This window comes from Macaca thibetana, chromosome 20 (assembly GCF_024542745.1).
Source record: "Macaca thibetana thibetana isolate TM-01 chromosome 20, ASM2454274v1, whole genome shotgun sequence".
NCBI classification, from domain to species: domain Eukaryota; kingdom Metazoa; phylum Chordata; class Mammalia; order Primates; family Cercopithecidae; genus Macaca; species Macaca thibetana.
Genome location: NC_065597.1, coordinates 56,149,126 through 56,164,905, shown reverse-complemented (window position 1 = coordinate 56,164,905; position 15,780 = coordinate 56,149,126). Strand labels below are relative to the sequence as shown.

The following is a 15,780-nucleotide window of genomic DNA, read 5'->3' as shown; positions in this document are numbered from 1 at the left end:
TGGTTTCTTACTGCGGCTCTAACATGCCATGGTGATCACATCTGTTTTCAGTGGCTTCCAAACAAGGCTGTCAGTCCTGTCAGCCTTCTGAGTCATGCAAGACAGAAAATAGTCCCTCAGACAGCCCCCACACTACTCAGAACATTGGACACATGGTCCACTCTTTTGTTTCCATCCCAAGAGAGGATCTGTGGTGTGGGAGAAGCCCTATTATGTCAGATAGGGAAGGCTGTAAATGAGACCACAAAACATCACAAAGTTTCCTTTCCCATTTACTGGAAACCCTTCTTGGTTTCATGCTGGTCTAGGTACTATATAGCTTTTCATCTGGTCTCTACAGTTCTCTCAAAGGTGTTCTGGTCCATATATTGTTGTTAACTCATTGTCTCTGTGGGGGAGTAAGAAGCTAAAGTGAAGCTTTCTAGTTCTCCATTTCCAGAATGATGGTGTGGTGTTGACGGAAGGGAGGAATTTATAATATTGTTTGGACGGGTTGGCATTCTTCACAGCAGTGTCTTCAAGGAGTACCACCTTTTCTCTATATATCTGATTCTTCTCCAGAAGCACAGCTTCTCTGAGGCTGCCAAGCCTCTTGCTTATAGTCAAGTGCTGAGAAATGTCAAAATCATGACCCATGTTCCTTATTTGGCATTTACTTGGAGTTTTTATTTTGGAGGTGATTTTTTTGTGCTTCATCTAATTCTTCCATGTCCCTTGATTATTATTATTATTATTATTTTAACCAAATCTATTAAGCCTCCTCTCCCTTGCTTTCCCTACTCACAGGCTTGCAACAGTTTACAATACTGGGAGTTATAGTTATTTATTTAATTACAGGTCATTGGAAAATTTTTGTAATAACCCTTGTCTCTTAGTAATGCTGAAGGTCTGACTTATATGTATTTTATTTTCATTCTTTTTATTGGTTCTGTGGTTCTTTGGGGAAGCTGTGTGGTTTCACCATTTTCCTCCAGACCTGGAAGTCAGCCCCATATTACCTCAGTATGGGTAAAAAGGCAACTACTATTTATATTATTGTGGCTCATATCCAGGAGCCGCAATAGAGTATGAGGTTCCTACCTTATCCAGGCTGTGCTGTTCTCTACAGGTTCTTGAGCAGGCCAGAGTGGAAATCCCCCTATTTCCCTTCAGCATTGTTCAGTTCTCTTTTAAGGCCTTTTCACCTATCCTCACCGAGGAGATGAACAAAAGGGTAAGTGGATGAGTTCTGCTGAATGATTTATTTAGTGACTTTTTGTAACCTCTTATCATTAAGGAAAGTAATACATGCTTTATTTAATTTGTTGTGTCTTTCTCTAGATTTTTACTATCTGCATATTAACATCTAAAAATATTTTTATAAAAATGGGAATCAAACTATGCATACTGTTTTGCAACTTTATTTTTTCATTTAACAGTATATCTTGTACATCTTTCTGTATCACTACATATCTTATTCCCCTTGTTTTTAATGGCTACATAATATTCTGCTATATGATATACCTATTAACAGCATTTGTACTTTATACATTTTTGCTATTGCAAATAATACTTCAGTGAACATCCTTGGACATTTGGCAAGTATTTATGTCAAAAAAATCTTTGATGAATAATCCCATGCGTTGACTCATGATTTCATTTCTCTTTCCACATTCATTCCCATACTATATTCTGTTGTTTTTCCTACAGATGAGGATCAAGTGGACAGAGATATCAACTGTCTATGCTGGGCCATTTAGCAAAAATTGCAATCTCAGGGCTCTGAAGAAGCTATTTAAGAGCTTTGGCCCAGTCCAGTCAATGACTTTTGTTCTTGAAACCCGTCAGGTAAGACTGGAAAATTCAGATTTCAATTTTCTAGATTAGTGTTTCACATTCAGGTGACTGCTTGGGCCATGCAGATAGCAAATATTCCTGAAGTAAGCTTGATTGCTACCAACTGGAGCGCGAGACATACGCTAATGAGAGCAATTGTTGACCCACAAGAATGTATACCCAGTATTGTGAGATCTTTTGTTGTGTGTGTTTAAAGAATTGAGACATCTGGCTGGGCGTGGTGGCCTATACCTGTAATCCCAGCACTTTGGGAGTTTGAGGAGGGAGGATTGCTTGAGTCCAGGAGTTCAAGACCAGCCTGGGCTATATAGTGGGACCACATTGCTACAAAAAATTTAAAAACAAGAATTGAGAACTCTGTCAATTTTCATATGCTGGCTCCCATTTTCTCAAATATCAGGCCATGCGAAAAATATGTCTGCTGGTTGAATATAACCTATGGTCCTTATGATTGTACCCGGCTTTAAAAGATAAAATGCGCTTTCAAAAAGAGAAGTAACTTTCATATCTTAGAAAGTTACTTCTTTTTTTACAGAGTAGGCTCATGGCTTGCTTGGTTAAGATACAGGAGGAAGATTATGGGAGGGCTTTTGTTGTTATTGTTATTAGTTCTCTTATCTCTTAGGGTAAGTTTTTGGTATTGTAGGTTTGTATTTACATAAAAGCCCTTTAAAGAGATTAGTTTTACTTTAACAAAAATAATGCTTGCATATGGTTTTAAAAATTTATATAGTTCAAAAGGACTTCACAAGTTAAGTCTCCATCTTCATAGTCATAACAATACCATATCAATAAAGTTTATATATGAAGCAATAACATCATAAGCATATAGAGACATAGAAGAAATCATGAAAAGAATTTAAAAAGAATTAAAAATGGAAACAGTGTAATAGGATGTTTGTAGAATGATATACAATAAAGGTAACAATGGAGGCCTCCCGGGGGAAGAATTAGGCAGCTAGCTAATGGGATTAGGGGAAGACTTTACTGTAAATATATTGTTCCTTTAGAATTCGGAACTAGGTAACTATTAACTGGTGTATTACTATGTATGAAAGTGAAGTAAAAATACTTCTAAAGTGATGTAAGTGCAGGATCCTAGATATTTTTAAATGTGCTGTCTCTAAATTTTTTAATTTTTTAATTTTTTTTTGACACAGAGGCCCAGGCTGGAGTGCAGTGGTGCCATTTTGGCTCACCACAGCCTCTTCCCTCCAGTTCAAATGATTTCTCGTGCCTCCCAAGTAGCTGGGACTACAGGTTTGCACCCCCACGCCTGGCTAATTTTTGTATTTTTAGTAGAGACGGGGTTTCACCATATTGGCCAGGCTGGTCACGAACTCCTGACCTCAAGTGATCCACCTCCCAAAGTGCTGGGATTACAGGTGTGAGCCACTGCACACAGCTTCTAAATCTTTTATTAATGGCTTTTCTATGACTAACAATACAAATACAAAGATTGTCCCTGAGAAGATGGATTGGGGGATGAGAATATAGCAAGGGACTATAACATCTTCCTAAGTCTTGGTCCCTTTTTTTGGTTGCGGGGGTGGCGGGTAAAATACATATAACATAAAATGTACCTTTTTAACCATTTTTAAGTGGCATTCAGTACATTGACATTGTGTAGCTATCACCACCATCTATCTCCAAAACTTTTTCATCATCCCAAACTGAAATTTCCTATTAAGCAATAATTTCCTATTACCCCTTCCCCCAGCCATTGTTTTACTTTCTGTCTTTATGAATTTGACTACTCTGTATACCTCACATAAGTGAAATCATATAGTATTTGTCCTGTTGTGTCTGTTTTATTTCATTTAGCATGTCTTCAAGGTTCATTCATGTTGCAGCATGTATCAGAATTGCATTTTCAAGGCAAAATAATATTCCATTTCATGTATATATTTGGTTATCTATTTGTTGATGGACATTTGGGTTGTTTCTACCTTTTTTTTTTTTTTTTTTTTTGAGATAGGATCTTGCTCACCCAGGCTGGAGTTCAGTGGCGTGATCACAGCTTACTACAGCCTCGACTTCCTGGGCTCAAGCAATCCTCCCACCTCCCAGCCTCCTGAGTAGCTGGGACCACAGGCGTGCACCACCATGCCCGGCTAGTTTTTTGTAAGACAGGGTCTCTCTGTGTTGCCCAGGCTGATCTTGAACTCCTGACTCAAGAGATCTGCCCACCTCGGCCTCCCAAAGTCCTGGGATTACAGGCGTGCCTGACTCTGGGTTGTTTCTACCTTTGACTATCATGAATAATGCTGGTATGAACATGGTTGTACATAATATCTGTTCAAGTCCCAGCTTTCAGTTCTTCTGGGCATATACCCAGAAGTGGAACTGATGGATCAAATAGTAATTCTGTGTTTACTTTTTTGAGGAATCATTATCCTGTTTTCCACAGTGGCTATACCATTTTACATTCCTACCAGCAAAGAACAAAGGTTCCAACTTATCTGCATCTTCACTGACACTTGTTTTCTATTTTATTTAATAATAGCCTTCCTAATGGATGTGAAATGGTATCTCATTTGGGTTTGATTTGCATTTCCCTAATGATTAGTGATGTTGAGTGTCGTAGGCAATTTGTACATCTTTTACAGCAATGTCTATTTACTTGTTTGACCTTTTTTTTTCTTATTTATTTTTTTCAGTTCCAGCTACTCTGCAATGTTTGCCCATTTTTAAATCAGGTTGTTTGGGTTTTTTATTGTTGAATTGTAAGAGTTCTCTGTACATTCTGGATATTAATCTTTTATTAGATAGGTGATTGCAACTATTTCTCCATTCTGTGGGTTGCTTTTTGACACTGCTGTTAGTGTCCTTTGATATACAAAAGTTTTTAATTTTTATGAAGTCTAATTTGTCTATTTTTAATTTTGTTGCCTGCCTTTGATGTCATATTCAAGAAACCCTTGCCAAGTCCAGTGTCATGAAACTTTCCTATGGGAAGGCTTTTATCTCCATATTGATGCTGTGGCTCAGATAATCACAAAGATTTACTTACTCCGAGTTACCAAACAGAAAAGCAGACCATTTGAAGATGTAGCCTATCCAGTGGAAGAACTTATCCTTCCCAAGCTTATAAAGTTTAGCTAAAAGACAGACAAATGGGAATCTCTGCCCGTGACTTGCAGTGATGACTTTAGTGATGCATAATAAATACTATGAAAAGCCTGTTGGGTAGTTGCATTTTAAATGACAAAAGTTAGTTATTGTGTGAAAGCTAGTTCCTGAACTTTAGTGATCCCATTTAAAGTTGACAGTTTACAATCAATACCTGTGTAACCCAGCACAGCAAAGGCATCCATTCTGGTGGCTTTGGCCACTGTAGTTTGAATCCTTTCCCCAGCCCCTTCTTTAGCAGTTTGAGCTGGAAAGCAATGGTGAGGAAATCTTGGTCTTTCTGCAGCCTCATCTCTGTATACAGTATGAAGTCCTAGAAGCAGCCCAGCTGGCCATAGAGTCCTTGGATGGTATTCTGGTAGATGGTACCTGCATCAAGGTAGGGTGATAAGAGAAAGCTCCCTTTGCTCGGGTCTAGCCTACCACAGCCTATATGTATAGTGCCCCAGGACATGTAGCAAACACCCTCAAGAGGCCCAGGCATAAGACTTTGTTATGGAAAGTCTTCAGCCAAGTCTGACATTCTCCTGCTGGCAGTGACTGAAGATATAACAGCTTTCATTTGTGTCAGAAATCATCCTGTGATAGATTTGGGTCTTCCTTGCATTCTTTATTACTACTTAAGTCCCCAATGGTTTATTCTGGTTTGTTCTTTGCAGTTGCCCTTTTCTTCACCTTTCAGGGAGATCAAATGATGGTATTTTGAAGTTTCTTGTGCACATAAACAGAATTTCATTAAGGGTGGGTGGCAGGAAACTGAAGAGAATATGTTTACATGAAAATATGTATGTATTTATCAATTAAGTCTCTAATATAATTCTGTGAGACAGTTATCTTTAGTTTCCTTTTACAGAAAAGGAAAGAAACTGAAAAAGTGTAGGAAACTGAAAAATGAAGTTATTAGTAATGGCAAAAACTTGCTAGTATCCAACAGGCCTGAGGATTAAATTGATTTTCTACCACTAACATCAACTTTCCTTGGTTAGGTGCAGAGGCCTGTGACAGAGCTCACGCTTGATTGTGAGACCCTCGTGAATGAGCTGGAAGGAGATTCTGAAAACCAAGGCTCTATATATCTGTTTGGAGTGAGTGAAACCTTCAAAGAACAGCTGTTGCAGGAGCCCCGCCTCTTTCTTGGCCTGGAAGCTGTGATCTTGCCTAAAGATCTTAAAAATGGAAAGCAGAAAAAATACTGTTTCCTAAGTAAGTCTATGCTGTCGAATGTAGCTTTGGGGAAGGAAACTGGGGATGGTAATACCATGAGGTCAGAGAAGGGAAGATTCACCTCCTGGGCTGGACCAGGGCAGCAGTTCCTGATTCTGTCCTTCTCCTATGGCCCTGGCCAGGCAGCTTGGATGGGATCAACTTTCTCGGCCCTTAATAACAAGGTGGGGGTTCTTGCTTTCAGAATTCAAAAGTTTTGGCAGTGCCCAGCGGGCCCTCAACATTCTCACAGGCAAGGACTGGAAGCTGAAAGGCAGGCATGCTCTAACCCCCAGGCACCTCCATGCCTGGCTCAGAGGCTTACCACCTGAATCAAGAAGGCCCGCAGGGCTTCGTGTGGTACCTCCCCCTTTTGAACAGGAGGCCTTGCAGGTGAGTGAGTGAAGGTTTCTTGGAGAAGATGTCAGGAGGGTCCTGCTCAGTGACACTTAATCCTTTAATCTTTTTCTTTTTTTTCTACCCTGGCCCTAAGTCTTATTTCACTCTCCAGCTTCTTCCAGTCCTGGCCACATCTCCTTTTCTCCCAGATCTCTCATACTTTTGCCCCCTCCATACCTGCTAAACTTAGGTTTTTAGTCTTCCAGATCTCCAAGGGACTTTGAGGGACCAAGGCAGGAAGTCAGAGAGCTGGATAATTATTCAGTGATCTAGTCTAGGGTTTCCCAAAGTGTGGTACATACACAAGATAAATTGTGGTTGTCATAGATGGTCTTTTTTTTGTTTTGTTTTCACTTTTATGATTATGGATTTGTCTTCTTATTACAGCTAAGACATCTGAATGGACTTGTTTTGCTAATACTTGTTAAAGTATACAACAACTACATTGAGACTATGATTTTGTGGATGGTATTAGTTAGACAAGGCTAAGGAAGAAATTAACTCACTTTATGGAAAAATGTTAGAGGGATATACAAGCAGAAGAGTGGAGGTAGAAGGTGAATGGCTGAAGCTTGGGAAACCCTGTCTTAGTCTAATCTCTCATACTTAGCAGATGAAATGTAGGGGCTAGAGTTGGTAAGTCACTTGCCCAAGGTCACAAAGAGACTTAATGGCAGAAGCCAGACTAGACCCCTCATTAGCAATGTGGCTCCCCTAGCTTGGGGTCTTAGAAGACCCATCTGGAGGAAAGGATAGTAGCCGTCCTCCCCTGAGGAAGTCTTAAACCAACTTGGAGGCCTGGGGATGCTGGGTCAGCAGAGAACCTGCAGTGTGGGCTCCAGTGTTAGACAAGGGATTTGTCTGGAACCTTTACTGGAATCCCATAGCCTTAGACCCGGAGGGAGAGTGTTGCAGCCCTTCCATAGGTAACGAGAGAGTGTTCTGGCTGAGTATTGACACATGGCTTTGATCCCAGACTCTGAAACTGGACCACCCAAAGATAGCAGCCTGGCGCTGGGGCCGGAAGATTGGAAAGCTCTACAACAGCTTGTGCCCAGGCACTCTCTGCCTCATCCTGCTGCCAGGAACCAAGAGGTATGGACTGGAAAGGGTATCCCTTCAGGACTCTGTCCCCTGGATTTTGCTGATGTTTAGGTCCATAATGAGGACTTACATGAATCACCTCTTTAATTCTCACAGTTCTAAAAGATAGGCATTGTATTCCCATTTCACATTTATATGCTCTTGTATAACTACATATATTGGTCCCTCAGGGAGATAACTTATCCCCAGTTAAAACCAGGGGTCTTATGTCCTTCTTACTCCTCTCTGGAGAAAGAAGTAGCTGGTAACCCCACTTGAGTAAAAAAAGTAAAGTCTCAGAACAAGCCCTAGGCTTAGGTGTAACCTCCCCGCATATGAGGAATGTGTTCCTGCCTTCTGTACCTTTTTCTCCATTGACACCTCTGTTTTAAGAGATAACAGGGCCTGGTTTGCTGATTCTAAGCCTGAGGAATACTGGAGCAGGACTCTGAGTCTAGTTCCAGCTTTATCACCTGTCTCCTCTGACAAGTGGCCAAGCTACTTCCCCGCTATAGATCTCAATTTCCTTTCAGTAACATGAGGGATTTGGAATAAATCAATTGATTTTCAAACCCTTTTAATTGTAAACCCTTTCTTGAAAGAAAAACCAATATTAAATCTTAAAGCATAGAGACAGGCAGTTTTGGAATGAGTGAGTGGGCAGCTAAATGAATGAGTGTATATTGGGGGAGGGAGGGAAAAATCGTAGCTTTTTTGAACAGTCTGAAAACCTTGGATTGTGTTAATTTTAAAAAGTTCCTTGAGATTCTGACATCTGGCTAGGTACAGTGGCTCATGCCTATAATCCTAGCACTTTGGGAGGCCAAGGCGAGCAGATCACTTGAGCTCAGGAGTTCAAGACCAGACTAGGCAACATGACAAGACCCCGTCTCTACCAAAAATACAAAAAAGCAAAAAAAAAAAAAACCAAGCAGCCAGATTTGGTGTTGTGTGCCTGTGATCCCAACTACTTGGGAGGCTGAGGCACGAGAATCACTTGAACCCAGGAGGCAGAGGTTGCAGTGAGCTGAAATTGCGCCACTGCACTCCAGCCTGGGCTACAGACTGAGACTCTTGTCTCAAAAAAAGAAAAAAAAAAAAATTCTGACATTCTAGGAGTTGATAAGAGCATGAATACCTCTGGCCTTGAAGCTGGATCAGAAATTCATTTCCTAGCATAAAGTTATTGTAACATGCATCTGAGGGCCATTAGGGAGATGGTCTACCTACTGGGTAGGTTGAAAGAACTGCTTTCTCTGAAAAGCAGAAACAAGTATTAGGTGTTTACATTGAGAGGGAAAAAAACATCTTAGACCAACATACTTTAAACAGGCTTGTGGGTAAGCTAATAGGAACAGGGTAAAAAGTGACCACAAGTTGCCAGTAAAAGCTTTTTGGTTAAGATGTGGGCTCTGGGGAACAGAGAGACTTGTCCTTAGGTAGCTCCTCAGGGGCAGTGTTATGGTGGTAGGTGGACTGGGTTTTCATGTTCCCACGTAGAATACTTAAATTGCAGTCCACCATTGTTTAGGTAAACTAAGTCAAGAGTAGCCCAAATCATTGTTCTTCCTGGATGTTCCACAGAGGGTGAAGCCAGAGGAGGAAGTGCTGGGGTCAGGGAGCAAAAACACTTAAGTTGTGACTGAGACAAAGATCCTCAGTCTTTGTCTGAGTTTGTTTGACAAGTTAGGAGAATTAAGCCCCTCTGGAAGCAGCAAATCCTGTGGTGAAGAACCTAAACTACTCCTGTCCTTTAAAAGTCACATTCTGATTTCTGTGGACATACTGATCAAACTCAGCAGCAGTAGCATGCATTTCCTCAAGCTATGGAGGCTTGCTGTGTGACTGACCTCTCTGGGCCTTGTTTGTGCAGCTGTGTCCGTGATGGCAGCAGATACTCTTGGGAAACATTGGGAAAAAAGCAATAGCAAAAACAATAGAAGGTTTCCTTAGGCTGGGGTCTTGATGCAGCTCTTAATCCTTACATTTTTGGTAGCTTCTTAAATTAATATTGAAAACAACAGTAATTTATCAAACCCAGGTACTGTGCTAAATACCTTTATATGCATTTTTGGTTGAGGTTGTTAGAATCTTTATTTAACAAGTGGAGAAAAAGTCTCAGATTAAGCAATTTTCCTAGGGTCACATAGCTAGTAAGTGCATAGTCAGGACTTGTACCCTGATGGTGTGTCTGACTCCAAAGCAACTCTCCTGCCCTCAAAGCTCTAGTTCTCCATACACAAAAGTCTAGTGTTTGAATGTTTAAGTTCAGACATCAGGTGGAGACAGATTCTGTGTTTGTCTTTCCTCATTTCTACCTGCTTTGCCTCAGAGAGCTCCTCAACTCGAACCCAGTTCCATGAATATGAATTACAAGGTGGCAGGGAACTAATAAATGGCTCCTAAATTCAAAGCACCATGCCAGGTTTTTTACAACAAACATTATTAAATAAGTTAATGTTTTGTAATGTTTTTTAAACAGCCCCCGGCAGCTAGCAGGTGCTACAAAAGTATGGAATGAACAAAGACTAAGACGCTTTAACAGCAACTTGTAAGGGCTCTAATGACAGATTGCTATTATTGATATCCTGGTTCTGTCACTTAACAGTTGTGTGACTTGAGCAAGTCATATAATGTCTATGAGCTTGTTTATTTTTTAAATGAGGATAACACTTGTACCTACATCAGTGAGCTGTTTTGAGGATTAAATGAGACAAGTGCTTAGAACAATTCTTGGCATATAGTAAGTGCTCAGTGTATGTTTGCTATTGCCGATAGTCTTCACCAAAATCCCTGTGAGATAGTAATTTAAATATTTCATAGTTTTATAGATATGCCTCATATCTCCTAATTGGTAAAGGTAGGATTTGCATCTAGACCTCTGAGACTCATCAGTGCTTTTTCCATTAAACTATCTTCAGCAGGCAGCTTTCCATAAACGTTCCTGCCCTTGCCCCATGGCACACACACACGTACTTGGAAAAACATCTTCTCTAACTAGGCATTTATAACCATTCATTCAACCTTATGGATAAAAACCTACCTTTGTTTCTTATTTATTGCAGTACTCATGGTTCACTCTCTGGCCTAGGACTGATGGGAATAAAAGAGGAAGAAGAAAGCACCATCTCAGGCCTGTGATCATGAGTCGGCCTGCCATGTTTCCATGTGCCATTTCTTACCCCTTGTAGGCAATGGCAAAGAATGTGGTCAGGCTGTAGTCTCTCCAACCAGCAGACAGCTGTTGTGGAAACTTGGTGTAGCAGCTAAAAGAGTTTAGTTTGTTTATATGGCATGTATAAGTTTTCAATAAATGCCTAAAGTTCAAGCATAGTATGGGGGTGTCCACAGATTGTTTCTTTGTGTCATTGAGTTTATGTGCATAGGCGTGGTAGCAGGTACTCACTCCATGTAGCACCCCTATTACGTGGTATATTCTGGTAAGGAAACCAAGAGGACTGACTTCTTTGCAGAAAACCAACCAATTAGACAATTTGTCAAAGTTGTAATGTCTGTGAAGCAAATTTCTTTAAACTGTTTTCTTATTGACAGCTCTTATAAAATTGAAGGGCAATGATAGGCTGAACTGAAAAATCTGGCAAGTCCACCAGGCAGTGGAGTGGAAGATTCTTTTAGTTTTTTTAAGCAGCCCTGGAAACCCCTTCCATTCCACGTTCAGGAATCCTTCCCTTCAGAACATGACTGCAGTGCCACCCTTCACCAGTAGGTGCCTCCATCACACCACCTCTCCCCCTAGGAACGGGAAACTTGAAATTCAGTAAAAGCCGTTTTAATCAACTCTCAAACTGGTAACAATCTGTGTTGGAAAGGACATGGGGCATAGGCACCCAATTCCAAAACTAGTAGAGATATTAACTGCCCTCCAGAAAAGATGAACCTGGCATACAGTATGTATCATACCCAAAAACCTCGTAAATTGCTCCATACACTGAGACCCTGTAATTCTACAGCATTGTCCTAGGGTACTAGGATCGTTACACAAAAACATGTAATGAAGGAGATATCACAGGGTTATTACAATGGAGTTATAGGTAGCCAGTTCTAAAGTGTGTGTGTGTGAGAGAGAGTAAAATCTTCAGTGAAAGAGATCTTCAAGAAGGAGGCAGTAGACCTCTAGATCCAGAATGCTTGACTTTGAATCCCAGCTTTTTAAATCATTAGCTGTGTGAACTTGAATAAATTACTTAACATTTCTGTGTCTGGAATAATGGTATGTATCCCAGAGGATTACAGATTAGTAAGATTATGTATTCACAGTACTGTATATTATTTGTTGTATGAAGTCTGGAGGGATACAGAATAGCATGTAGTTTGAGTCCACTTTTGAGGGATACAGAATAGCATGTAGTTTGAGTCCACTTTTGTAGGAGAAAATATACAAAGTTATACATAGGCTTCTAACAAAACCTGCAAGGCTATATGCCAAAATGTTAACAGTATTTATCTATGGCTAGTGGCATTGACAAATTAGGTTTTAACAAATGCTTTTCTGTTGTAGACTCGATTTTTTTCTTAAACATTCAACATACATTGCTTTTATAATTGGAAAATAATTCTTAACAGCTGCTGTCAGGAGAAGAAAAGAAGAAAAAGATAATTCTACTTAAAATTAACTCTTAGGGTTGGGCAGTTGGAGCAGTGTTTCCTGTAAATGTAGCTTCATAAGATCTGGTCCTATATGAAAGTTTAAATGTAGCTTCTGTAAGATCTGGCCCTATATGGAACCAGAACTGAAGAGCTTGACTTGGGGTCAGACACTGCAACTTGATTCAAGTCCCTTCATCAGGAGGAAAGTTCCCTAGGTGAACTGCCAACTTCTGCTGCAAGGCCCTGAGAACTTGAAGCTGACAAGTGTTGTTGGGTTCCTTCCTGCCCAGCTGAGCTCCAAAGCTGTGAGAGCTTAGCTGCTGTTTACCTCTTGAGGCTGAAGTCTTCAGAGACAAATTAAGTGCCTGCCTTGAATATGAACAGGCCTGGGTTGGAGCTTCACCTCCCACACACACCTGAGTATTTTGGGGCAAGTCACTTAACCTCATTTGAGGCTATTTCCACAGCTGTGTAAAATGAGGAAATAACTACTTTTGATTATTGAGACATTTGTGGAAAATGACACAGTAATGCACTATGTGTGAATTATTTTCCCTCTCTGGGCCTGTTTCCTCACTTTTAAAATGGGGGAAATTAGTACTTCATAAGGTTATGAGGATTAAACTAGGAAAAGTCAAGATTGAGTGCTGAATAAATGACATACTATTTTACTAAGGATCATCTCCCTGTACCAAGAGCACTCCACTTGCTCCCAAGAATAGCCAAGGCCATCTTTTTCTTAGGAGAAAGGGTAGGGCTGGAGGTTTCCCCAGGGATCCAACTCCAGAACTCTGCAGAGATGGGCCTGCACTACAAGGCCTCTGAGACTTCAGTCTGCACACTCTGTTCTTTCGCCTGATGCTCCACCTTTTGGAAGCCAAAGCTGCCAACTTGGCCTCTTGCAAAACACACATTCCATTCATAAGTGCGTTTGTGCATTTTTCCTCCCACACCCTTCTAGGCAGCCAGTGCAGAGCTGCCAAGGCAGCTGCTGGAGAAGCAGCTTCTTATGGAGGAAAAGCAACTCCAAGGGCTTTTACAGAACTCATGGTTTAGGCTTTGAACACATTACTCCCATTTTCTGGTCTCCTTGCCCATAGTGGGGTTGTTCATTTCCTTTTGCCCCCCTTTCTGTAAATAACCTCTTCCCTATTATAAAGGAAACCTATTAATGAAAATTTGAAAAATACAGAAAAATTTAAATCACAACTGATCCCACCATCAATGGTCAATGACTGCCAATATTTTATAATCGATCAACTTTTTCCATGATGATAGAAATTCTATTATTCAAAAGCAGAGTATAACATTCTAGCATTGATGTATGCCATAATTTCTAAAGCAGTCCCTTTTGTTGACATTGAAGTTGTTTCCAAATGATGCTGCTGGTGATATCCTTGCACATACATCCTTGGAGATTTTTTAGGAAGAACTCTCACATGCTTTTAACTCCAGAAAGGCTTTTACTGTTTACTAGCATAGATTTGCTTCAAATTTTTGCCAATATAAGTTTTTCATTGTATATTTAATTCTACTTATTTGAATACCCTTTAGATTGGCATCCTGCTTTTTTCCCCAGAAGCTTTTTGGTAAATTATTTTTCCTAAGTGAGTTGTTCATATCCTTTGCCATTTTTCTGTTGGGAAGCCAGGTCCTTTTCCATACTGATTTAAGAGCACCTTATGGATTCACTATAGTGTCCATTTATAAACTATTACAAAATTTTAGTTTGCTTTTAAGGTACATCATTTTATGTTTAGTCTTTTGTGATTTCTTCTATTTGCTTTTCTGCTTAGAAAGCCCTGGCTGATCTCTGGATCCAATGACAAGTTTATATATTTCTAATGATTTAATGTCTATACTTCATAGCCTTATTTTTCTTGGAATTTATTTTGGCATGTAATAACTTACTCCCAAATATTTAGATAATTTTACCCAATTATCTAGCTTTACTTACCCAATAAAGGACGAGGCTCCTTTATCATATAAGTCCACGTGTATACTAGGGCCAGTATTCATGTTTTCTGCTGTCTTGTCATGTAGTAGTACCACACTATTGTATAGCTCTATAATGTACTAGCAGTTTTAGCAGCACCACCCCAGATAAGCACAGGGCCCATGGAGAGTACCCATCAGCATGGATTACAAAACACTGTAGAGTTCAGATGCTTTGCTGCTGACTGCACTGGTGCTGCTACATTCCACCAGGACTTTTTTAGCACCCCTGAGTCAAGAGATGGGATAAGGGTCAGAACACTGGACAGAAGATTAAACTCAGGTAGGAGCCTTATATTTTTAAGACAGGGCATCCTCAGAAGTTGACATAAAGGAAAGGAAATGGAAAGGTTAGGCAAGCTCCCTAATCTTATCAGGCAGACTAACCCTTTTTGACCTACGTCAAAACTGAGAGCTAGAAGGATGACTCCCAGAGCCAATCCAGCCATGTGCTTCAGCAACTGGATTTGAAAGGAGGGAAGAAGCCAGTTTTGCAACTTTCATACTCCTCCGACCCCCAGCACTACCTTCAGTGCACCTTTCTTGCTAGAAAGCATTCCATGTGCAGTTAAGCTCATCTGGTAACTAAGTGAAGTTGTTTGCCCATCATCTAATTGAAAATTGGATTTTAGCTGTAATCTATACAGCCTGTGACGGCAGCACTTTGAATAGCCCAGGCTCTATACAAGCCCCCAAGTCAGTATCCTTCCACTTTATTCCCCAAACCTATTTATAAGGCTCTGGCTGGGCTCCGTAACGCAGAAGTGCCAAAGCACAGAAGAAACAAGCCCACGAGCCAACTGGGGAATGCTTTAGAGGCATACTTTTTAAGTGAGGAAAACATCACCCCTTAGATTTCCTTCCAGCCCCCACCGGGTCCTGTCCTTAGTAATGACAGAGGAAGAGAAAGAGTTCCAGTTCATTGAGGAAATCTCAGAAACCTCTCCATAATCAGAGAATGTAGACATGACTTCCAGAGCCTCTGCAACTGAAAAGTACACCTACTCCTACCACCATATTTATTTTTACAAAATACCAACATGAGGCTGGGAATCTTTGGGGAGGCCATCAGGGCCTCCATGAAAGAAATGTGTAAGATGACCACTCAAGAGCTTTCCTGAATGTAAACAAGTAGGCAGAAAATACAATGGAAGGAAGCTAAGGGTCTTAAGTGGTCTAATCATCATACATCTAGAGTGTTAAGAGGCAGATGGGAATCACAGGGATCACGTTAGTCTGAGCTTCTTCCCCCATCCCCAATTTGGCACAGAGGAAAATTAAGCCCCTAAGAGGGGCTGTGACTTGTGAAAGGTCATGTATGACCATGCCAACCCCCCTCTCTTATTCTCTGGTTTCCCTGCATTACTCACCTAACATTCCTTTGGACAACCTTAAAAGAGCTTGTAATGTTTGAGCACTTATGTGTCATTGGGACTTTATCAAGACTTTTAAAATTCTAGCACTCTGATGGAAGCAAAAGCCTTTTAATTTTGCAGATGAGTAAAAGGAAACTTAGAGGTTCAC

General features: G+C 40.5%; 1 protein-coding gene across 4 annotated transcripts in view; it reads left to right on the top strand.

Moving 5' to 3' along the window:
* REXO5 (RNA exonuclease 5) overlaps positions 1–10,989 on the top strand; it is a 42,724-nt gene extending 31,735 nt beyond the window's left edge. For all 4 annotated transcript variants that reach the window (XM_050774834.1, XM_050774832.1, XM_050774833.1 and 1 more), the window contains exons 14-20: positions 1,109–1,213; positions 1,690–1,827; positions 5,255–5,347; positions 5,955–6,171; positions 6,377–6,564; positions 7,547–7,665; positions 10,719–10,989. In XM_050774834.1, the coding sequence (XP_050630791.1) occupies positions 1,109–1,213; positions 1,690–1,827; positions 5,255–5,347; positions 5,955–6,171; positions 6,377–6,564; positions 7,547–7,665; positions 10,719–10,794 (936 nt within the window). In that variant the 3' untranslated portion in view covers positions 10,795–10,989. The remainder of the gene's footprint in view (positions 1–1,108; positions 1,214–1,689; positions 1,828–5,254; positions 5,348–5,954; positions 6,172–6,376; positions 6,565–7,546; positions 7,666–10,718) is intronic.
* Positions 10,990–15,780: the final 4,791 nt, after the last annotated feature.